Source organism: Drosophila miranda, chromosome XR, assembly GCF_003369915.1.
Source record: "Drosophila miranda strain MSH22 chromosome XR, D.miranda_PacBio2.1, whole genome shotgun sequence".
In the NCBI taxonomy this organism is placed as follows: domain Eukaryota; kingdom Metazoa; phylum Arthropoda; class Insecta; order Diptera; family Drosophilidae; genus Drosophila; species Drosophila miranda.
The window spans coordinates 33,020,870-33,045,170 of NC_046674.1; the positions used below are offsets into that span (position 1 = coordinate 33,020,870).

A 24,301-nucleotide genomic window follows, 5' to 3' on the forward strand; every position below is an offset into this window, starting at 1 on the left:
GAAAGCAACCTGCATTTTAAATAATTCTAGGTTTAACCCCATTCATGAGTAATACGAGGGTTGCTATTTATTTTTCGGGAATAGGAAATAAGAACAATTTTTAAATGAAAATGGTTTTATTGTTTTTCAATATATTCCCCCTCATGATCAATACACTTTTGCATTCGTTAGAACCATGCTCATAGCAATTTTTCAATCCCTTTTGAGACACCTTCAAAACATGGTTTTTGAACTCTTCATCTGCTTCTTCGGCGCTCGTAAATCGTTGACCACGCAGTTTTTTGATGTGAGAAATAAAAAGAAATTGGGTTCCAAGTCAGAACTGAAAGGCGGATGAGTCATCAATTCGATGTTTTGACTGTTTAAAAATTGACCTGATTGTCGAGATGTGTGAGATCTCGCCTTGTCATGATGGGGATTGATTCATTTTCGGCAGTTGGTTTTGCGAATTTCTCCGAAGACCTCCGGCAAAAAAATGGTCGTTTACCACTCAGAATTTACAGTCCTACGTTGCTCTAGCAGAACAATGGCCACATGACCCATTCTCCCGAAGAAACAGGCAACCATTTGCTTCACAGTGCTTCGTGCTCAAACAACTTCTGTTGGATTTGGCTCATCTTGGAACACCCACACGGTCGATTGCTGTTTAGTTTCCGGCTCATACGCATATATCCATCATTCATTACCTATCACTCCAATCGACGCGAGCCTTTTTTTGAGCGATTGATAAGTTATAGGGTATCCAACGAGAACAAACCTTTTTTGCAACTAAGTGTTCATGGAAAATGGAATTTATTGAAGTGGAGTTAGTGTGCAAGGATGCCTCTATCTTCCAATATGTCACATGTCGATCTTGCACTATTATTTCACGCACACCATCGATGTTTTGTGGCACAACAACTGATTTTGGACGACCTTCACGGGACTCGTCATCGACTAAGCTACGACCACGATTAAAATCTGCAAACCAGCGATAACACAGCCCCACAAAAAAAAGTGTCATGCGCGGCTGACCAGAGTATCATATCCCTATGTATTTTGGGGCCCTGAACACAAATCCAAGGTCAGATTTCCTCCATCACGTCAGGTTTTTTTTCTAACCTCAAAAAACCTATATTGTTGAAATATGGTGGAAACTCATTTGAAAATTTGATTGGATTAGCTTGATACTCGTCACTCGGGGGCTTTCGGGGTCAATAATTACGAATGACAGGTTTGTCTAAAAATTTCGCCACACCCCCTTCCGCTCCCGCAAAGGACTAAAATGTGTGGCATCCACAAATCTCAGAGACTATTAAGGCTAGAGTAACCAAATTTGGTATCCGCACTTCTGTTAGATCTCACTATAAAACGCATATCTCCAAATTTCGCCCCACCCCCTTCCGCCCCCACAAAGGACGAAAATCTTATGCATCCACAATATTGCAGATTCGAGAAAACTAAAAACGCAGAATCATACATAATGGCTATATCTATCAGATTGCTTAATCTGGATCAGATCAGATAATTTTTATAGACAAGAGGAACAAATCAATTTGCACTGGCTACGTAGCGCCCGACGTCACGCTCAGACTGATTTTCTGTCTCTCTCGCACGCACTCTTTCTCGCGTCGTTTAATATTAGCGGCGTCCGCCGGAGGAGAGCCATACTGACTGATTATTGGGTATAAATGTAGAGTTGCGGTCGCCGGAGCAACTCACAACGTTCCCACTCGTTTGCTTACTTTTTAGGTTTTTATTTTTCGGTGCTCCCTTTTCATCGATATGTTTCATTGTCAAATTTCTGACAAAGAAAAACAGCATTCCCGGTTTCGTTAATATACAGAGTGATACAAATATTGAATTATAAATGCTAGGGTTACGAGAACATTTGTGCTGTTGTGCGCAAAATCTTATTTCTTGCTAAGTTATTAAGCTTCGCAAACTCGGCTTTACGAAAGCGTTCAGGTAGCCTCGTCGACCGATCCAATACAGTTGGTCCTATCTAGCGACACTTCGAAAGTATGATGGTAGGCGTCTTCAGGTATAGTGAGCGGAAGGGCTTGGGTTAACAACACTATGGTCGGATCCGAAACAAAGCACAGATCAAGCAATCGGTCCAAGGAATTTTTCACATGATTGACTTGAAACAGGAACAACAAGCAAGCCGTCAACAATGTCGTGACATGGGCAATAGTTTACTAGACTCGTTTACCGAAGACCAAACAGTTCCTGGCAAGTTGAAGTCACCAAGAACCATCATATGATCTTTATCTGATGACGAGGAAGAAACAGCAGTTAAAGCGGACAAATGCTGCTCATAAATAGAGATATCCGAAGAAGGTGGAATATATGAGCAAGTAATAAAGTTTTACGCACAGGAATTCCAGTTCCTGTTGGACTTGGACTGTGAAGTGTTCCGACGCGAAGTTAGAGTTCACTGCAATCAGAGCCCCTCCTGCACGTCGAGACGAACGGTCCTTCCTAAAAGTTGTGTACCGGCCTGTTAAATCCTCGGAACTAAGAATGTCCGGCTTTAACCAGGTTTCGGTAAGCACAATAACGTGGGCAGCAAATGCAATACTATCCCGGAAAAGAATGATGAGCTTACTACGTTAGCCTCTAGCATTCTGATAGGTTACTAAAAGAGAAGTTAGTTTTTTGGAAGGGTGGAAGCAGGATGGAAGGAGATCCCGCGGAGTGAGCCTTTTGCGCCTCGGAGACTCATCAAGCAGTTGCAGACTGCTAAACTGAGAGTCAATGGCTAGGAGCCGATCGTACTGCTATTTAAAGAAAACGGTCAGCTCCTTAAAGCCCTTCCGCGTCTGCCTCATAAATATTACCATGTCATTCTCAGACGCACGGCATGCCTAACAACTGTAGTGCAAGCCATAACGTTTTGAGATGGCATCACCCAAGAGAGCCGTAAAACCAGCGCATTTTGTGTGCACTACGAAACAGAAAAAAATTAAATAATAATAATAAATAATAATAATGAACAATAATAAAATCAAATAAGATTTCAAACCAAATAGGTATCAGACCAGTGTGCCAGACAAACGCTAATAGGAGGAGAGGAGAGCAGTTGCAGCAGCAGCTAATGAGACAGTGAGCTACTGAACAGAAAGTTTCGAGAGCGAAAGAGGAAGAGCAGTTATTTAAGTTTAGCTGATAGGGAGAGAGAGATAGCACAACAAAACCTACAAGAGCAGGCTGTAATGCAATGTAATGCGTACTCACTGCAACAACACAAACACGACAAGCCGACGCCGAAAAATAAAAAGTAAAATAATGTTTTAACACAGATGCAGGTTTCCAGATTGCAGGATGGTTTGGAAGTTAATTAAAGTTTATTCACGAATACACCGGTTGTTTATGCAAAACAAAAGGAAAAAAGCGGATCGCAAAAAAAAAACGCGTCTGGTCACTACGAAAGAGAACGACGAAACAAAGCAGCGGACAGCGATACCAAACTAGATATAAAATAAATTGTATAAGTTACATAAATCATAAGATCCCATACATATGCAAATAGTGACTGAATACCGGCTATAAAGTAGTCGAAACGTTCCCCCTCGTTCCTACGTAATGCTGTTTCTCTCTCTGTCTATTGGTGTCGTTTTTCTTAAAAATAATGACCTATTTTATTCAAATTTTAAAATCTTTCATTTGCTTCATTCGGTACATCTTTCTCTCACTCTATCTTCTCACACCAACACCAGCTATTTTGCTATCTCGGTTCCTTCTGCCAGGGGGCGCACAGTGCACAAGGAAGAGTGTGTGAGAGAGAGAGAGAGAATGAGAAAGTTTTTGGAAGGAGTTGCGTAGTCAGTTTCAGGAGTTTCATTTGTTCCCTCTGGCTATAATAATGATCCGATTTCATCCAGATACCGGCAATCGCCACAGTTTTTTGTCAGTGTGATATCACAGAAGTATGCACAAATATGGTTGATCTCTGAGAACAAGGCGTCAAACACGACGGACAGGAAAACATTGCTATATCGACTCTGCTATTGTCAAGAAGAATATGAATACAAGTAGTATCATAAATTCTAAAAAGTAATGTCCTTGTTCCCTTAACCCGCCTAAACCGCAACACCCTTTAGTTTGTTCATATTACGTAGGTTGCTATTTATATTTTGGGATTTGGCAATAATGCCCATACGTAAAATCTGACAAAGCCACAATAAACTTTATAATTTTTTTAGAATACAAACGTTTTTATGTACAATTGTTTTTTGCTTTGCTTTGCTTTTTACAAAAATTTATTTGGCAAAAAAATAGAAATTTTTCGAGATGGTTTTCGTTGGATTATTTTTCACAACAAGAATGTGTTGATGAACTTAGTTCTTTGTATGGCGAGAAAGCACCATCAAACGAGGGGGAACGTTGTGAGTTGCTGCGGACACCGCAACTCTACAGTTATACCCGATACTTAGTCAGTATGGCTCTCCTCCGGCAGACGCCGCTAATATTAAACGACACGACAAAGAGTGCGTGCGAGAGAGACAGAAAATCAGTCTGAGCGTGACGTCGGGCGCTGCGTAGCCACTGCAAATTGATTTGTTCCTTTTGGGTATAAAAATGATCCGATCTGATCCAGATTCAGCAGTCTGATAGATATGGTCATTATCTATGATTCTGCGTTTTTAGTTTTCTCGAATCTGCAATATTGTGGATGCAACAGATTTTCGTCCTTTGTGGGGGCGGAAGGGGGTGGGGCAAAATTCTGAGATATAAGTTTTATAGTGAGATCTAACAGAATTGCGGGTACCAAATTTGGTTACTCTAGCCTTAATAGTCTCTGAGATTTGTGGATGCCCCAGATTTTCGTCCTTTGCGGGGGCTGAAGGGGGTGTGGCGAAATTTTGACACAAAACGGTCAAGGTCCGATATCACAGGAGTGTGGATACCAAATTTGGTTGCTCTGGCTCTTATAGGTCTTGAGATCCTTGAACTCATATTTTGCAATTGACAAAACCGACCATGAAACCTGTGTGTTAAAGAGAGAAAGAGCGAGAAAGAATGAAATTGTTTTCTTGATTCTGGCTATAATAATTATACGATCTGGTTGAGATTTTACACTCTAGAACATATAGTCATCCTCTACGATTCTGCGTTTTTGGTTTTATCGTATCTTTAAAAATGTGGATGCCACAGATTTTCGTCCTTTGTGGGGGCGAAAGTGGGCGGGGCGAAGTTTTGAAATATTTTTGTAGCAGTGACATATCACAGAAGTCTGGATCCAAAACAACGTTGCTCTAGCTCTTATAGTCTTTGAGCACTAGGCGCTGAAGGGGACGGACGGACGGACAGACGGACAGACAGACAGGGCTCAATCGACTCGGCTATTGATGCTGATCAAGAATATATATACTTTATGGGGTCGGAAACGATTCCTTCTGGACGTTACACACATCCACTTTTACCACAAATCTAATATACCCCAATACTCATTTTGAGTATCGGGTATAAAAAGACAGATTATCGCTGGTTTGCAGAATTGAATCGTGGTCGTAGCTCAGTCGATGACGAGTCCCGTGAAGGTCGTCCAAAATCAGTTTTTGTACCACAAAACATCGATGGCGTGCGTGAGCTGATAGTGCAAGATCGACATGTGACATATTGGAAGATAGAGGCATCCTTGCACACTAACTCCACTTCAATAAATTCCATTTTCCATGAACACTTAGTTGCAAAAAAGGTTTGTTCTCGTTGGATACCCTATAACTTATCAATCGCTCAAAAAAAGGCTCGCGTCGATTGGAGTGATAGGTTATGAATGATGGATGTATGCGTATGAGCCGGAAACTAAACAGCAATCGACCGTGTGGGTGTTCCAAGATGAGCCGAATCCAACAGAAGTTGTTTGAGCACGAAGCACTGTGAAGCAAATGGTTGCCTGTTTCTTCGGGAGAATAGGTCATGTGGCCATTGTTCTGCTAGAGCAACGTAGGACTGTAAATTCTGAGTGGTAAACGACCATTTTTTTGTCGGAGGTCTTTGGAGAAATTCGCAAAACCAACTGCCGAAAACGAATCAATCTCCATCATGACAAGGCGAGCTCTCACACATCTCGACAATCAGGTCAATTTTTAAACAGTCAAAACATCGAATTGATGACTCATCCGCCCTTCAGTCCTGACTTGGAACCCAATGACTTCTTTTTATTTCTTACATAAAAAAAAACTGCGTCGTCAACGATTTACGAGCGTCGAAGAAGCAGTTCTAGAGTTCAAAAACAATGTTTTGGAGGTGTCTCAAAAGGGATTGAAAAATTGCTATGAGCATGGTTCTAACGAATGCAAAAGTATATTGATCATGAGAGGGAATGTATTAAAAAAAAATAAAGCCATTTTCATTTAAAAGTTTTTTTTAATATTTGCTATTCCCGAAATATAAAAAGCAGCCCTCGTATAAATGTCGCTCGTTATGCAGCAGAGCCCTGCGGTCGGTTCTTCCTGGGATCCGAGCGTAACAAACTTTGTCTTAGTATAGCTAAGTGCACGTGATGAAATTGGAATAACTATAATTCAATTTCCTTGTTTGTTAATGGTAGTATTAATGAAAATTCTATTTATAAATTAAGAATGATGATCAAAAGTATAATTTGTTACTTAGTTCTGGAGATAAAAAAACATATTGAAATGAAACTATTGAACTAACGTCAGTTGAGAAATTTCGTCATTTGGTTATGTATGTATTTCCGTTTATAATTTGTTTACAACTAATTTATAATTATCAATATATAAAGGCGATCCAGAGCATAAAGAAATAATTGGTTTTTTATTAATAATATTGTGGGGCCACACCCAAAACTAAACCCTTTTTGTGGTTTTTCATTCAGGACGCTGAATATTTTTTGTGAATTTTTGTGAATTGATCGCATTATAACCAGTAAGCTCGGAGTTCAATGCACTGGTGTGTGATAGTTTCGTAATTGCTGAAATTCCGCTGCTGAACCTGCTTTTTGATTTTTTTTCCTATATTTTGCGATTTTCCTTAACGGTTTAATGTCAATGGTGTTGTTGTCATTCTCATATACGGCTGTGTGATTTTTATGCAAAGAGTAACCATCCGATGCACAGAAAAGCCAAATAAAGAAACAGCTTGGAAAGTGTCTGTTCGTCTTCGTATTGCGTGGTGCCGCGATTGGCAGCTAAAAGTTAGAGAGAAGTAGGCAAATAAAGAGACTGGGCATACGACATAGGAAAAGAACAATAAAGCAAACGAACTCACCAGGCGGACGCGGTTCACCAAAATTAAGTGAAGATGTAATAAAACCAAAAGGAAAAGCGCCAATGCCAAACGACATATGAAAGCCATCACCAAATCCAAAGCCAGGGAAACCAGGCACCGGTTCTGGCTCGGTGCGGTGGCCAGCGGGTCGTGGGGGAACTTTATTGCTGTAGAAATAAAGAAGCAAATATCATTGTTAAATTTTAAAATTTTGTTTGTTTATTTTTTAAGTTGTATTCACCGAGGATCCTCTTGCCGCGTGCTATTTCGACCATAAAGTGGTATGACTTTGTCTTTGTCAACTGCAGCCTTGCATACGGGGCAGAGTTTACGACTGGGACGCGTCAATAGCCACTGGTGTAAGCAGGGCCAGCAGAACAAATGTCCGCACATGCTAACCACGGCATCTTTTGCTGTGTCCAAGCATATGTTACACTCATAAAGTGATTCATCACTATGTTCCTTATCGTTAGAGCTATTGCCAGTTGTGTCCTTTTTATCAGCACTTAAGCCTGGCTCAGAGTCAGTCGGTACTGACTGTGCAATCCCAGAATCGTCAGATTTATTCAAATCAGCAATGTTTCCACCAGCAAGAGAACTCCCCGTAAATGAGTACGATGTACTGGAAGCAGCCCCTTCTTCCTCCGAAACTGCCAACGTGGGCCTTCCAAACTGTCGCAATTGAGTTGTAATATGTTCATTATGTATTTCATTGTTCAGGTGCTCTGTGACTGTGTCAGTACTGTTGACGTTGCTGCTTCCACTATATGTTGAGTTGGGCTGCTCCAGTATTGCAGCCAGTTGCGGCATTTCCATGGTTGATCCAGGCTTTCACTTTATAAGCAGCGATCATAATAATTATAAATTATATTTTAAAAATCACAAAATTAAAATGTAAGTTAAGTTTAAAGAACATTCTTCGGTGACATTATTTTTATAAATTATACTAGGCAACAAAATTTAACATTTTATTTAAGCTTCTAACCAAACCAACGTTTTCTGATAGATTTGGCGCTAACATTTTTGTAATCCTTTTTATACCCGATACTCAAAGAGTATAGGAGTATATTAGATTTGTGGTAAAAGTGGATGTGTGTAACGTCCAGAAGGAAGCGTTTCCATAACCCCATAAAGTATATATATTCTTGATCAGCATCAATAGCCGAGTCGATTGAGTCATGTCTGTCTGTCCACAAAGGACGAAAATCTGTGGCATCCACAATTTTAAAGATACGAAAAAGCCAAAAATGCAGAATCGTAGAGAATGACCATATCTTTTAGACTGCAGAACCTGAATTGGATCGTATCATTATTATAGCCAGAATGAAGAAAACAATTTCATTTTTTCTCGCCCTGTCTCTCTCTAACACACACGTATCATAGCCGGCTTGGCTTAGCGCAAAACATTAGCACCTAGATCTCAGAGACTATAAAAGCTAGAGCAACCTAATTTTTGATCCACAATCCTATGATATCGGACCATGACGAGTTAGTTTCAAAAATTCCGCCACACCCCCTTCCGACCCTGGACGAAAATCTGGTGCATCCACAAATTTCAGAGACTATTAAGGCTAGAGTAACCAAATTTGGTATCCACACTCCTGTTAGATTTCACTATAAAATATATATTTCAAAATTTCGCCCCACTCCCTTCCGCCCCCACAAAGGACGAAAATTTGTGGCATCCACAATATTGAAGATACGAGAAAACTAAGATACGCACAATCATAGAGAATGACCGTATCTATGAGATTGCTGAATCTGGATCAGATCGGATTATTATTATAGCCAAAAGTAACAAATCAATTTTCAGTGGCTACGCAGCGCCCGTCGACACGTTCTGACTGATTTTCTGTCTCTCTCGCACGCACTCGTTGTCGTTTAATGTAGCCATACTGACAATGTATCGGGTTTAAATGTAGAGTTGCGGTCGCAGCTGCAACTCACACCGTTCCCTCTCATTTTTTTCTGTTGTATGGTTTTTTTATACCCGATACTCAAAATGAGTATTGGGGTATATTAGATTTGTGGTAAAAGTGGATGTGTGTAACGTCCAGAAGGAATCGTTTCCGATCCCATAAAGTATATATATTCTTGATCAGCATCAATAGCCGAGTCGATTGAGCCCTGTCTGTCTGTCCGTCTGTCCGTCCGTCCGTCCGTCCGTCCCCTTCAGCGCCTAGTGCTCAAAGACTATAAGAGCTAGAGCAACGATGTTTTGGATCCAGACTTCTGTGATATGTCACTGCTACAAAAATATTTCAAAACTTCGCCCCGCCCACTTCCGCCCACACAAAGGACGAAAATCTGTGGCATCCACATTTTTAAAGATACGATAAAACCAAAAACGCAGAATCGGTGAAGATGACCATATCTTCTACAGTGCAAAATCTGAACCAGATCGTATAATGATTAAAGCCAGAATCAAGAAAACAATTTCATTCTTTCTCGCTCTGTCTCTCTCTAACACACAGGTTTCATGGTCGGTTTTGTCAATTGCAAAATATGAGTTCAAGGATCTCAGAACCTATAAGAGCCAGAGCAACCAAATTTGGTATCCACACTCCTGTGATATCGGACCTTGACCGTTTCGTGTCCAAATTTCGCCACACCCCCTTCCGCCCCCGCAAAGGACGAAAATCTGGGGCATCCACAAATCTCAGAGACTATTAAGGCTAGAGTAACCAAATTTGGTATCCGCACTTCTGTTAGATCTCACTATAAAACGCATATCTCCAAATTTCGCCCCACCCCCTTCCGCCCCCACAAAAGACGAAAATCTGTTGCATCCACAATATTGCACATTCGAGAAAACTAAAAACGCAGAATCATAGATAATGACCATATCTATCAGATTGCTGAATCTGGATCAGATCGGATCATTTTTGTAGCCAAAAGCAAGAAATCAATTTTCAGTGGCTACGCAGCGCACGACGTCACGCTCAGACTGATTTTCTGTCTCTCTCGCACGCACTCTTTGTCGTGTGGTTCAATATTAGCGGCGTCTGCCGCAGGAGAGCCATACTGACTTAGTATCGGGTATAACTGTAGAGTTGCGGTGTCCGCAGCAACTCACAACGTTCCACCTCGTTTAATTTAAAAAAACTGGTATTTTTTAAATGTTTTTTTCGGAGGTAGTGCTTTTTTTTCTTCTAACTTTAGCATCTTACATCTGGTTGTGTTAAACTTTGCACTGAACTATTGAACTAGCCACTGCAAATTGATTTGTTCATTCTGGCTATAATAACACAAGTTCACAAATTAGGGTTCAATTTTTTGACCCGAGCAGATGAGAACGATTTTTACCGTTATTTGGTGCCCTAAACTGAGATCTTCAAACCGTTTGTCAAGAATGGTTTTAGTTATCGAGTTCGCGGATGGTGGCGGTACTACGCTCTTATAACAGCTGTTAACTGACTACGATGCATCGAACATCTTTCGGAATTTGTTATACCCGATACTCAAAATGAGTATTGGGGTATATTAGATTTGTGGTAAAAGTGGATGTGTGTAACGTCCAGAAGGAATCGTTTCCGGCCCCATAAAGTATATATATTCTTGATTAACATGAATAACCGAGTCAATATAGCGACGTCTGCCTATCCATCTGTTTGACGCCTAGTTCTTAAAGACTATAAGAGCAAGAGCAACCACATTTTTTATCCGGACTCCTGTAATGTCGCACTGTCACAAGTGTATTTCAAAATTTCTCTCCGCCTCCACAAAGGACGAAAATGTGTGGCATCCAAAACTTTAAAGATACGAGAAAACTGAAAACACAGAACTATAGAGACGAATCAAAACAAACGATTGACAAATCTGGATCAGATCGGATCATTACACAAGTTTACACGGTTTTTGACCTGAGCAATCAAAAGCTGTAGAAGAAGAAGCTTATAAAGTAGATTCAGAGGCTGAATCCAAATCAGCAGCCCGTTTTTTAAAATTGGTTCTAGTTTTCGAAATATTTATATTTCTCTGGATCGGTTTCACGCTTTAGGGTCCAACAGTAGTCGCTCATCATGCCTTCGTCCCAAATCCTTGGTATCGCCTTTCGGTTTTCGCTATATCTTGATGTAGCCGCTCTCCTTACTCGTCGCTCGTACTGCCAAAGTTTTGTGGGAAAAAATCAAGATGTGAATGCAGAAAATGTATCTTGAGAGACTTTCGAGCTCCAATCTTGTGGTAACTCTTCAAAAAATTGTCGATTACTTGTTTGTAATCCGGTGATTTGTAGTTACCGATTTTCCCACGTTTTCGGAGCATATAACAGCCTCTGTGCAACGTTTTCAAGTTTAGCACAATTACAGTACAAAAACGAGGGGGAACGTTGTGAGTTGCTGCGGACACCGCAACTCTACAGTTATACCCGATACTAAGTCAGTATGGCTCTCCTCCGGCAGACGCCGCTAATATTAAACGACACGACAAAGAGTGCGTGCGAGAGAGACAGAAAATCAGTCTGAGCGTGACGTCGGGCGCTGCGTAGCCACTGAAAATTGATTTCTTGCTTTTGGCTATAAAAATGATCTGATCTGATCCAGATTCAGCAATCAGATAGATATGGTCATTATCTATGATTCTGCGTTTTTAGTTTTCTCGAATCTGCAATATTGTGCATGCAACAGATTTTCGTCCTTTGTGTAGGCGGAAGGGGGTGGGGCGAAATTTTGAGATATACGTTTTATAGTGAGATCTAACAGGAGTGCGGATACTAAATTTGGTTACTCTAGCGGTAATAGTCTCTGAGATTTGTGAATAAGGAGGAGGAATAAGGAGTGTGGATACCAAATTTAGTTGCTCTAGCTTTTATAGTCTCTGAGATCTAGGCGATAATGTTTTACTCTAAGCAAAGCCGCCTATGCTACGTGTGTGTTAGAGAGAGACAGGGCGAGAAAAAATGAAATTGTGTTCTTGATGCTGGCTATAATAATAATACGATCCAATTCAGATTCTGCAGTCTAAAAGATATGGTCATTCTCTATGATTCTGCGTTTTTAGTTTTCTCGAATGTGCAATATTGTGGATGCAACAGATTTTCGTCTTTTGTGGGGGCGGAAGGGGGTGGGGCGAAATTCTGAGATATACGTTTTATAGTGAGATCTAACAGAAGTGCGGATACCAAATTTGGTTACTCTAGCCTTAATAGTCTCTGAGATTTGTGGATGCCCCAGATTTTCGTCCTTTGCGGGGGCGGAAGGGGGTGTGGCGAAATTTGGACACGAAACGGTCAAGGTCCGATATCACAGGAGTGTGGATACCAAATTTGGTTGCTCTGGCTCTTATAGGTTCTGAGATCCTTGAACTCATATTTTGCAATTGACAAAACCGACCATGAAACCTGTGTGTTAGAGAGAGACAGAGCGAGAAAGAATGAAATTGTTTTCTTGATTCTGGCTATAATAATTATACGATCTGGTTGAGATTTTACACTCTAGAACATATAGTCATCCTCTACGATTCTGCCTTTTTGGTTTTATCGTATCTTTAAAAATGTGGATGCCACAGATTTTCGTCCTTTGTGGGGGCGGAAGTGGGCGGGGCGAAGTTTTGAAATATTTTTGTAGCAGTGACATATCACAGAAGTCTGGATCCAAAACATCGTTGCTCTAGCTCTTATAGTCTTTGAGCACTAGGCGCTGAAGGGGACGGACGGACGGACGGACGGACGGACGGACGGACGGACGGACGGAGGACGGACAGACGGACAGACAGACAGGGCTCAATCGACTCGGCTATTGATGCTGATCAAGAATATATATACTTTATGGGGTCGGAAACGATTCCTTCTGGAATACTCATTTTGAGTATCGGGTATAAAAAGCGGATCGCAAAAAAAAAACGCGTCTGGTCACTACGAAAGAGAACGACGAAACAAAGCAGCGGACAGCGATACCAAACTAGATATAAAATAAATTGTATAAGTTACATAAATCATAAGATCCCATACATATGCAAATAGTGACTGAATACCGGCTATAAAGTAGTCGAAACGTTCCCCCTCGTTCCTACGTAATGCTGTTTCTCTCTCTGTCTATTGGTGTCGTTTTTCTTAAAAATACTATTTTATTCAAATTTTAAAATCTTTCATTTGCTTCATTCGGTACATCTTTCTCTCACTCTATCTTCTCACACCAACACCAGCTATGTTGCTATCTCGGTTCCTTCTGCCAGGGGGCGCACAGTGCACAAGGAAGAGTGTGTGAGAGAGAGAGAGAATGAGAAAGTTTTTGGAAGGAGTTGCGTAGTCAGTTTCAGGAGTTTCATTTGTTCCCTCTGGCTATAATAATGATCCGATTTCATCCAGATACCGGCAATCGCCACAGTTTTTTGTCAGTGTGATATCACAGAAGTATGCACAAATATGGTTGATCTCTGAGAACAAGGCGTCAAACACGACGGACAGGAAAACATTGCTATATCGACTCTGCTATTGTCAAGAAGAATATGAATACAAGTAGTATCATAAATTCTAAAAATTAATGTCCTTGTTCCCTTAACCCGCCTAAACCGCAACACCCTTTAGTTTGTTCATATTACGTAGGTTGCTATTTATATTTTGGGATTTGGCAATAATGCCCATACGTAAAATCTGACAAAGCCACAATAAACTTTGTCATTTTTTTAGAATACAAACGTTTTTATGTACAATTGTTTTTTGCTTTGCTTTGCTTTTTACAAAAATTTATTTGGCAAAAAAATAGAAATTTTTCGAGATGGTTTTCGTTGGATTATTTTTCACAACAAGAATGTGTTGATGAACTTAGTTCTTTGTATGGCGAGAAAGCACCATCAAACGAGGGGGAACGTTGTGAGTTGCTGCGGACACCGCAACTCTACAGTTATACCCGATACTTAGTCAGTATGGCTCTCCTCCGGCAGACGCCGCTAATATTAAACGACACGACAAAGAGTGCGTGCGAGAGAGACAGAAAATCAGTCTGAGCGTGACGTCGGGCGCTGCGTAGCCACTGCAAATTGATTTGTTCCTTTTGGGTATAAAAATGATCCGATCTGATCCAGATTCAGCAGTCTGATAGATATGGTCATTATCTATGATTCTGCGTTTTTAGTTTTCTCGAATCTGCAATATTGTGGATGCAACAGATTTTCGTCCTTTGTGGGGGCGGAAGGGGGTGGGGCAAAATTCTGAGATATAAGTTTTATAGTGAGATCTAACAGAATTGCGGGTACCAAATTTGGATACTCTAGCCTTAATAGTCTCTGAGATTTGTGGATGCCTCAGATTTTCGTCCTTTGCGGGGGCTGAAGGGGGTGTGGCAAAATTTTGACACAAAACGGTCAAGGTCCGATATCACAGGAGTGTGGATACCAAATTTGGTTGCTCTGGCTCTTATAGGTCTTGAGATCCTTGAACTCATATTTTGCAATTGGCAAAACCGACCATGAAACCTGTGTGTTAAAGAGAGAAAGAGCGAGAAAGAATGAAATTGTTTTCTTGATTCTGGCTATAATAATTATACGATCTGGTTGAGATTTTACACTCTAGAACATATAGTCATCCTCTACGATTCTGCGTTTTTGGTTTTATCGTATCTTTAAAAATGTGGATGCCACAGATTTTCGTCCTTTGTGGGGGCGGAAGTGGGCGGGGCGAAGTTTTGAAATATTTTTGTAGCAGTGACATATCACAGAAGTCTGGATCCAAAACATCGTTGCTCTAGATCTTATAGTCTTTGAGCACTAGGCGCTGAAGGGGACGGACGGACGGACGGACGGACAGACAGACAGGGCTCAATCGACTCGGCTATTGATGCTGATCAAGAATATATATACTTTATGGGGTCGGAAACGATTCCTTCTGGACGTTACACACATCCACTTTTACCACAAATCTAATATACCCCAATACTCATTTTGAGTATCGGGTATAAAAAGAGTGTACCCTCTCTAATATTGTTGTGTTTGTTCGAGGCAATAAAAATTGTTAAATCTATCCGCGGGAAATATATGATATGTTCAGACTCTCTATCCTCTATTCAAGCCATATCAATCCCCGATATTTTCAACTATTATGAATCCAAAATTAGATCCCTTCTAATGTAACTATATCCAACGAGGGGGACCGTTGTGAGTTGCTGCGGACACCGCAACTCTACATTTATACCCGATACTTAGTCAGTATGGCTCTCCTCCGGCAGACGCCGCTAATATTAAACGACACGACAAAGAGTGCGTGCGAGAGAGACAGAAAATCAGTCTGAGCGTGACGTCGGGCGCTGCGTAGCCACTGCAAATTGATTTGTTCCTTTTGGGTATAAAAATGATCCGATCTGATCCAGATTCAGCAGTCTGATAGATATGGTCATTATCTATGATTCTGCGTTTTTAGTTTTCTCGAATCTGCAATATTGTGAATGCAACAGATTTTCGTCCTTTGTGGGGGCGGAAGGGGGTGGGGCGAAATTCGGAGTGTGGATACCAAATTTGGTTGCTCTGGCTCTTATAGGTCTTGAGATCCTTGAACTCATATTTTGCAATTGGCAAAACCGACCATGAAACCTGTGTGTTAAAGAGAGAAAGAGCGAGAAAGAATGAAATTGTTTTCTTGATTCTGGCTATAATAATTATACGATCTGGTTGAGATTTTACACTCTAGAACATATAGTCATCCTCTACGATTCTGCGTTTTTGGTTTTATCGTATCTTTAAAAATGTGGATGCCACAGATTTTCGTCCTTTGTGGGGGCGGAAGTGGGCGGGGCGAAGTTTTGAAATATTTTTGTAGCAGTGACATATCACAGAAGTCTGGATCCAAAACATCGTTGCTCTAGATCTTATAGTCTTTGAGCACTAGGCGCTGAAGGGGACGGACGGACGGACGGACGGACAGACAGACAGGGCTCAATCGACTCGGCTATTGATGCTGATCAAGAATATATATACTTTATGGGGTCGGAAACGATTCCTTCTGGACGTTACACACATCCACTTTTACCACAAATCTAATATACCCCAATACTCATTTTGAGTATCGGGTATAAAAAGAGTGTACCCTCTCTAATATTGTTGTGTTTGTTCGAGGCAATAAAAATTGTTTAATCTATCCGCGGGAAATATATGATATGTTCAGACTCTCTATCCTCTATTCAAGCCATATCAATCCCCGATATTTTAAACTATTATGAATCCAAAATTAGATCCCTTCTAATGTAACTATATCCAACGAGGGGGACCGTTGTGAGTTGCTGCGGACACCGCAACTCTACATTTATACCCGATACTTAGTCAGTATGGCTCTCCTCCGGCAGACGCCGCTAATATTAAACGACACGACAAAGAGTGCGTGCGAGAGAGACAGAAAATCAGTCTGAGCGTGACGTCGGGCGCTGCGTAGCCACTGCAAATTGATTTGTTCCTTTTGGGTATAAAAATGATCCGATCTGATCCAGATTCAGCAGTCTGATAGATATGGTCATTATCTATGATTCTGCGTTTTTAGTTTTCTCGAATCTGCAATATTGTGAATGCAACAGATTTTCGTCCTTTGTGGGGGCGGAAGGGGGTGGGGCGAAATTCGGAGATATACGTTTTATAGTGAGATCTAACAGAAGTGCGGGCACCAAATTTGGTTACTCTAGCTTTAATAGTCTCTGAGGTTTGTGGATGCCCCAGATTTTCGTCCTTTGCGGGGGCTGAAGGGGGTGTGGCGAAATTTTGACACAAAACGGTCAAGGTCCGATATCACAGGAGTGTGGATACCAAATTTGGTTGCTCTGGCTCTTATAGGTCTTGAGATCCTTGAACTCATATTTTGCAATTGGCAAAACCATGAAACCTGTGTGTTAAAGAGAGAAAGAGCGAGAAAGAATGAAATTGTTTTCTTGATTCTGGCTATAATAATTATACGATCTGGTTGAGATTTTACACTCTAGAACATATAGTCATCCTCTACGATTCTGCGTTTTTGGTTTTATCGTATCTTTAAAAATGTGGATGTCACAGATTTTCGTCCTTTGTGGGGGCGGAAGGCGGTGTGGCGAAATTTGGACACGAAACGGTCAAGGTCCGATATCACAGGAGTGTGGATACCAAAGTGGGCGGGGCGAAGTTTTGAAATATTTTTGTAGCAGGGACATATCACAGAAGTCTGGATCCAAAACAACGTTGCTCTAGCTCTTATAGTCTTTGAGCACTAGGCGCTGAAGGGGACGGTCAGACGGACAGACGGACGGACGGACAGACAGACAGGGCTCAATCGACTCGGCTATTGATGCTGATCAAGAATATATATACTTTATGGGGTCGGAAACGATTCCTTCTGGACGTTACACACATCCACTTTTACCACAAATCTAATATACCCCAATACTCATTTTGAGTATCGGGTATAAAAAGACAGATTATCGCTGGTTTGCAGAATTGAATCGTGGTCGTAGCTCAGTCGATGACGAGTCCCGTGAAGGTCGTCCAAAATCAGTTGTTGTACCACAAAACATCGATGGCGTGCGTGAACTGATAGTGCAAGATCGACATGTGACATATTGGAAGATAGAGGCATCCTTGCACACTAACTCCACTTCAATAAATTCCATTTTCCATGAACACTTAGTTGCAAAAAAGGTTTGTTCTCGTTGGATACCCTATAACTTATCAATCGCTCAAAAAAAGGCTCGCGTCGATTGGAGTGATGGGTTATGAATGATGGATGTATGCGTATGAGCCGGAAACTAAACAGCAATCGACCGTGTGGGTGTTCCAAGATGAGCCGAATCCAACAGAAGTTGTTTGAGCACGAAGCACTGTGAAGCAAATGGTTGCCTGTTTCTTCGGGAGAATAGGTCATGTGGCCATTGTTCTGCTAGAGCAACGTAGGACTGTAAATTCTGAGTGGTAAACGACCATTTTTTTGTCGGAGGTCTTTGGAGAAATTCGCAAAACCAACTGCCGAAAACGAATCAATCTCCATCATGACAAGGCGAGCTCTCACACATCTCGACAATCAGGTCAATTTTTAAACAGTCAAAACATCGAATTGATGACTCATCCGCCCTTCAGTCCTGACTTGGAACCCAATGACTTCTTTTTATTTCTTACATAAAAAACGAGGGGGAACGTTGTGAGTTGATGCGGACACCGCAACTCTACAGTTATACCCGATACTAAGTCAGTATGGCTCTCCTCCGGCAGACGCCGCTAATATTGAACCACACGACAAAGAGTGCGTGCGAGAGAGACAGAAAATCAGTCTGAGCGTGACGTCGTGCGCTGCGTAGCCACTGAAAATTGATTTCTTGCTTTTGGCTACAAAAATGATCCGATCTGATCCAGATTCAGCAATCTGATAGATATGGTCATTATCTATGATTCTGCGTTTTTAGTTTTCTCGAATGTGCAATATTGTGGATGCAACAGATTTTCGTCTTTTGTGGGGGCGGAAGGGGGTGGGGCGAAATTCTGAGATATACGTTTTATAGTGAGATCTAACAGAAGTGCGGATCACATCCACTTTTACCACAAATCTAATACACCCCAATACTCATTTTGAGTATCGGGTATAATTACAATAATCGAACGTACGGTTTTAAATATATACAGGGTAGGACTATCTGCATAAATTTGTTTGTAATAATATCTGAAGTATTGAGTGTTTATTTTCCAAGTTATTAAATGCAAAAAACTTTAGTATCTGACGTACTTTACTGGCGTTACGTTACCAAATTCCATGGTAATAATGGTTAACAAATCTATCATTATCCGAGATTATTTTTTTAATATTTATCTTATATATATATATAATATTTTTTTTGCGATATTTTTTTAATTACTTCAATATCGTAGAGAGTCTTTGAGGAACATTTTTGATCAAGAACCATCTTTCTTAAATGAGAAAATAATAAAGGGAAACATGACTATAAAACTACGAAAAAGTGAACTTTTGCTTATTTGAATAGGTTTTCAGATCAAAGGTTATGAATCTATAGGTCAATTGGGTAAATTAGTTAACGTTCAATAAATTTAGATAAAATAGAAAATAATATCTTCCTTGTCTTGGGGAGCAGAAATGTCCAATGTCCAACGTCTAGTGAGGGCATTGCTGCTGACACCAATTACATTTATTCCCGTCTGCCAGGTCACTCACTGTGGCTGGTGTTCGGAATTTTTGGCCAAAGGCTCCCTTACTTTATAAAAAAAGTGGATGTGTGTAACGTCCAGAAGGAATCGTTTCCGACCCCATAAATCTGTGGCATCCACATTTTTAAAGATACGATAAAACCAAAAACGCAGAATCATAGATAATGACCATATCTATCAGATTGCTGAATCTGGATCAGTTCGGATCATTTTTATGGCCAAAAGGAACAAATCAATTTGCACTGGCTACGCAGCGCCCGACGTCACGCTCAGACTGATTTTCTGTCTCTCTCGCACGCACTCTTTGTCGTGTCGTTTAATATTAGCGGCGTCTGCCGGAGGAGAGCCATACTGACTAAGTATCGGGTAACTGTAGAGTTGCGGTGTCCGCAGCAACTCACAACGTTCCCCCTCGTTTTTTACTTTTAAGGTTTTATTGGCATGGTAGATCTTTTGGAAATTCCCATACATATGTATGTATGTATGTGTATACCTACTAGAGCCCTGCACGAGTGCACACTAATTTGTGTTAACATTTAGGAATCCCACTGTGCACAGTATCAAAACATGATTCATGTCTCCTTTTCACACTATCTTTCAATTCATTTTTTTGCTTCATTTGCTGACTCATTGACTCAGGGCATAATTGTCGAGTGACTCCTGTCATTTCGCATGACTCGCACTCACACTGTTACGAAAAACGTTGTGACAGAGAGAAAGTGTATGTGGTGTCTCTCTAGCTCAATTTGTTGTGCATTGTTTTGCTCACTGCAGTGTGGAATGTGTGAGTCAAACGAATCGAAAAAAAAAGAAAACGTCAAAAAGCCAACGAGAAGGACATTTCATTTAATTTTCTATCGCTGCTTGTACTGTTTGCTAATTACTGAAAATGGAAAATTCGATTGTTGGTTTTTTTTGATTATGCAAGTTTAGTAGAAATGTATGCATGTGTTTCTATTAGAATATTATATGCACATTTGATTCACAGTCCTTGTCACCATCTATCGTCGAATTACCACACATGAAAAGATATGAAATATACGTCAGTTAAAGCTGATGCGCACTTTTCCAAAGATGGAGATGGTAATCAAGATATGTACAGTCAGCACAACATTTATTCGGACACTCGTCTATTTCAACTTTTTTATAATTAACTTGAAAAGCACTTAACTTTAACAAAAAAATGTGTATTTCATTATGAAGATCAAGTTTACTAATACTAATTTTAACCATAAAAACAAAAAAACCTTCTTTGGCATATGAAAAAAAAACTTAAAAGTATAAAAAAGGCACTTTTTTAAGCACAATTATTCGGACACATTTTAGATTTTACTACAAAAAAATTAATTAAACTTGAATTTTTCAGCTTTCAATATTTGGTTGGGCCGCCCTTAGCTTCAATAACAGCTAGACGTCTAGGCATACTTTTTACCAAATAATAGTTTTGATTGGGATTAATTTTCTCCCATTCCGTCATCAGAGCCGTTTTAAGGGTTTCCTTGGAGAAAATTTTATGTTTTCTAGTTTTTTTTCCAGCAAATCCCAAACGTACTCTATGGGGATCAGATCTGGTGACTGCGGCGGCGTTTTTAACTGTTTGCAATGATACAACAGCCATTCTTGTACCAAATACGATGAATGTTTGGGGTCTTGTTGAAACAAGAGATTCTTCGCATCAAGACCCAATTTTTCGACACTCGGCATTTAATTGTCACTCAAAATATTCCTGTAGCTGTGTTTGTCCATCTTGGCCTCAATAAACACCATTTACCCAGGTCCAGCTGCTGCTATACACCCACAAACCATTACATTTCCACCGCCATGCTCTTTCATGGCTTCATTCTCCTTTCTCCATACTTTGGAGAGTCCACCATGTCCGAATATATTATATTTAGACTCATCGCTAAATATAACACTCTCACAAAAAGAATCTAACCTATTTAAATGAAGTTTGGCGAACTCCAATCTTTTTTTTTTGTTCACATCTGAAATGAATGGTTTTCGGCGAGCAACTCTACCATGTAATGCAGCACCATGTAGGCAGTTACGAACAGTTTGGGCAGTTTGGATTGGCAAAGTGTTGTTGACGAAATTTTGGGCTTTTTTTTTTAACGGTCGACATTACTTTTCGCTCTTCCCGAGCAAAACTAACATCAAAACAGAGAAAAAAGCAGATCACAAGGAAAGAGAAGCATTATGCAAGAGAAGTACGCAAAAAGAATCACCGATTACCGTTGCATTTTCTAAGAAAGAAGAGTAACCGGAAATGTATCCGAATAATGTGTTCATAATGAAATACAAATTTTTTGTTAAAGTTAAATACTTTTTAAGTTACTTATAAAGAAAATTGAAATGTACGGGTGTTCGAATAAATGTTGTGCTGACTGTATGTATATGACATATGTATATGTGCCATGCAATGTATTTGTATATTCACCATGAATAAGTGAATTTCATAACATAAACGTTAATCTGCTAAGCCAAACCAAAATACCCACATATATATACAGTAAAGGAAAAAAGTCAACATACAGCACCAATTTTTCAATATTTCGGGCTTTCGCAATGATAATTAAAAAAGTTGGTAGGCCATTATTTAGGACACTTATAATTATCATTATTTCAGAAAAAAAATTAAAAAAAAAAATTATGTATACGGAAAGAAGTCTTCATACAGCCTCTATGCTTTTGTATTATAGTTTCAAAGTCATCTTAATATTAATACTTATTATACTTGTAATATTTGGTTGGTCCACGATTGGCATCTGTTACAGCTTGTAGTCCTCGGGGCATCGAGGCAACAAATTTTCGGTTGTTGTCGGCGTAACTTCCGCCCAAGCTCGAATAAGGGCGGTTTTGAGGCTTTCCCGATTGCTGATATCATACTTCCGTACCAATCTTTCTAAAATGTCTCAAAGATGTTCGATTGGGTTAAGGTCTGGCGATTGGGGTGGTGAATCAAGCTGTCTTGGGGCATATTACAGCAACCAATCCCGCACAACATGTGTGATGTGCTTTGGATCATTGTCCTGTTAGTAGATCCAACTGCTTCTCATGCTTAATGTATCCGCCGATGCTTTTAAATTTTCTTCCAAATTTATTCCAACTGGAAGCGATCCATATTCCCTTTCACAAACACAAAATTACCGACTCCAGACGACGCCATAGCGCTCCAAACCATTACACTACCGCCTCCATGCTTGACGGTGGGTATCATCTTTATAGGGTCAAAATCTTTGCCATTCTCCAAAATTTTGAGGTTTATCAGTAAATAAAACACTTTTCCAAAAGTCTTGATCCTTATTTAAGTGTGCTTTTTCGAATTCCAGGCGAAACATCCGATTCTTTTCAGAAATCAAAGGTTTCTTTCGTGGAACTCGGGTCTGGAATCATCACCATCCTTGTGCAAAAAATTGGAAATTGTTTTTGAGTGCATTTTTTCACATCGTTTAAAAAAAATTTTTTTTTCTCAAATATAAATAATACTAAGTGACCTAAATAATGGCATACCAACTTTTTTAATTCTCATTGCGAAAACCCGAAATATTGAAAAATTGGTGCTGTATGTTGACTTTTTTCCTTTACTGTATACATATATTTATAGGGCAGTGATCGGCACGCACACATTCATATGTACATATGTTTTGCAGTATGTTTGTGAGCGTAGACAGCAGGCAAAACGGAACATTAGTGATGTCAACCAATGTTATACACGTGTGAATGAGGTGCAGCACACTTTCCATTGCACATAAAATAGGACCTTGCCGAACAACTATAATATATAGTGGCATATTTAAGTTATCTCTCTGCTTCCACGATGCTACTAAAGCAAGGTCTATTTTGGCCTTTTTCACTCTTGGTTTATTTGCAAATTTATAGCAATTTGAAAATTTATATACATGTGTACATTTCTATGTACTCGAACGGTTAGCCCGAATAAACACATAAACCAAGGATATTTGCAGTATTTCAATATAACGTTACGTTGTTTACGTACACGGACTTGTTGAAAAAAACGTATCGTCTTTTATTATTAAACTTTTCAATTGACGTATCACAACTTGGTCTAGGTTACGCTAGAGGTGGAGAACTATCGATGGCACTATCGCCACTATCGATGGTTTGGCTCTATCGCGACACCATCGATAGTGGCTCGTCACTATCGATAGCATTTGAAATTTTTGTAGTTAATGCATTTAACTGTGAAAAAAGTATGTGTAATGGCGACTGAAGCGACCTGAAATGCTAATTTTGCCTCATTCGGTGATACGTTCTGTTGGGATCTGTTGGAATTTTGATTTTTTTCAAGAAAAGGCAATGGAAATAAAAATACCGCCCGAAATGGTGCCATTATAATAAAAAGTCAGTATTTAGAGAGCTGATTTGCCACGGAGGAAAGTGATCCACTGCTTTGGAAAAAAGTCTATATGAATTTATTTAAATAATATTTTAGAAAAAAAAATTATTACCTTCCTATTTTTCAGGTCAACGAAAATAAATTCGTTTTAGTTAAAAACCTTATGTTCAAATATTAATGCGTATCTGTTACACTTGGCTTGTTTCCCAGAGGGCAACGCCGGCTAGCTGTCGACCCCAGGGTTGGGTAGTTCCCCTTGCCCGCCAAATGTAGACGAAGATGGAGACATACTTCTCCTCGGGACATCAAAACTAACAACAACCAAAAGACAACGAAAACAGACATAAACAGACGGCTATCAAGTGGGTGAAGCTTGGGTGTTATCACTTCGCGCGCCCGCCCGACCTGTGACCGGCTGCGGCTGGCCTAATCCATGGCTTACGCCACGCGTCCTCCCTCTATTTTAATTTACTCCATCATGTTTCAATATATATCCAAGCTTTAATAATTATAAGTTGACAATTTCATCTTTCTCATAAATAAATAGATCTACGCAATATTATCACTAACCAAAAAGAAACACCAAAACGTTCGACACAAAGGCAAACAAGGAAATAACTGCTGAAATTT

The 24,301-nt window shown here is 40.0% G+C and overlaps 1 protein-coding gene and 1 non-coding gene across 2 annotated transcripts; one reads left to right on the top strand and one right to left on the bottom strand.

Annotated features, from left to right (window-relative positions):
* Nucleotides 1-6,646: 6,646 nt before the first annotated feature.
* LOC117186304 (E3 ubiquitin-protein ligase RNF185-like) lies at nt 6,647-23,418 on the bottom strand. The gene is made up of 4 exons (XM_033386893.1): nt 23,312-23,418; nt 7,460-8,052; nt 7,219-7,385; nt 6,647-7,138 (listed from the first exon to the last, which is right to left on the bottom strand). Exons 2-4 carry the CDS (start codon nt 8,032-8,034, stop codon nt 7,038-7,040), a joined length of 843 nt encoding a protein of 280 aa, XP_033242784.1. The 5' UTR covers nt 8,035-8,052; nt 23,312-23,418; the 3' UTR covers nt 6,647-7,037.
* On the top strand, nt 19,219-19,350 carry LOC117186867. The gene has a single exon (XR_004471739.1). It is a non-coding gene; the product is annotated as a U4atac minor spliceosomal RNA (small nuclear RNA).
* Nucleotides 23,419-24,301: the final 883 nt, after the last annotated feature.

Excerpts from the sequence above, each read along its gene's own strand:
- LOC117186304 (XM_033386893.1), bottom strand. The coding sequence starts at position 8,034 with ATGGAAATGCCGCAACTGGCTGCAATACTGGAGCAGCCCAACTCAACA. Across the intron at positions 7,386-7,459 it reads ACGCGGCAAGAGGATCCTCG|CAATAAAGTTCCCCCACGAC; the intron begins GTGAATACAACT and ends TTATTTCTACAG. Across the intron at positions 7,139-7,218 it reads TGGTGAACCGCGTCCGCCTG|CTGCCAATCGCGGCACCACG; the intron begins GTGAGTTCGTTT and ends TCTAACTTTTAG.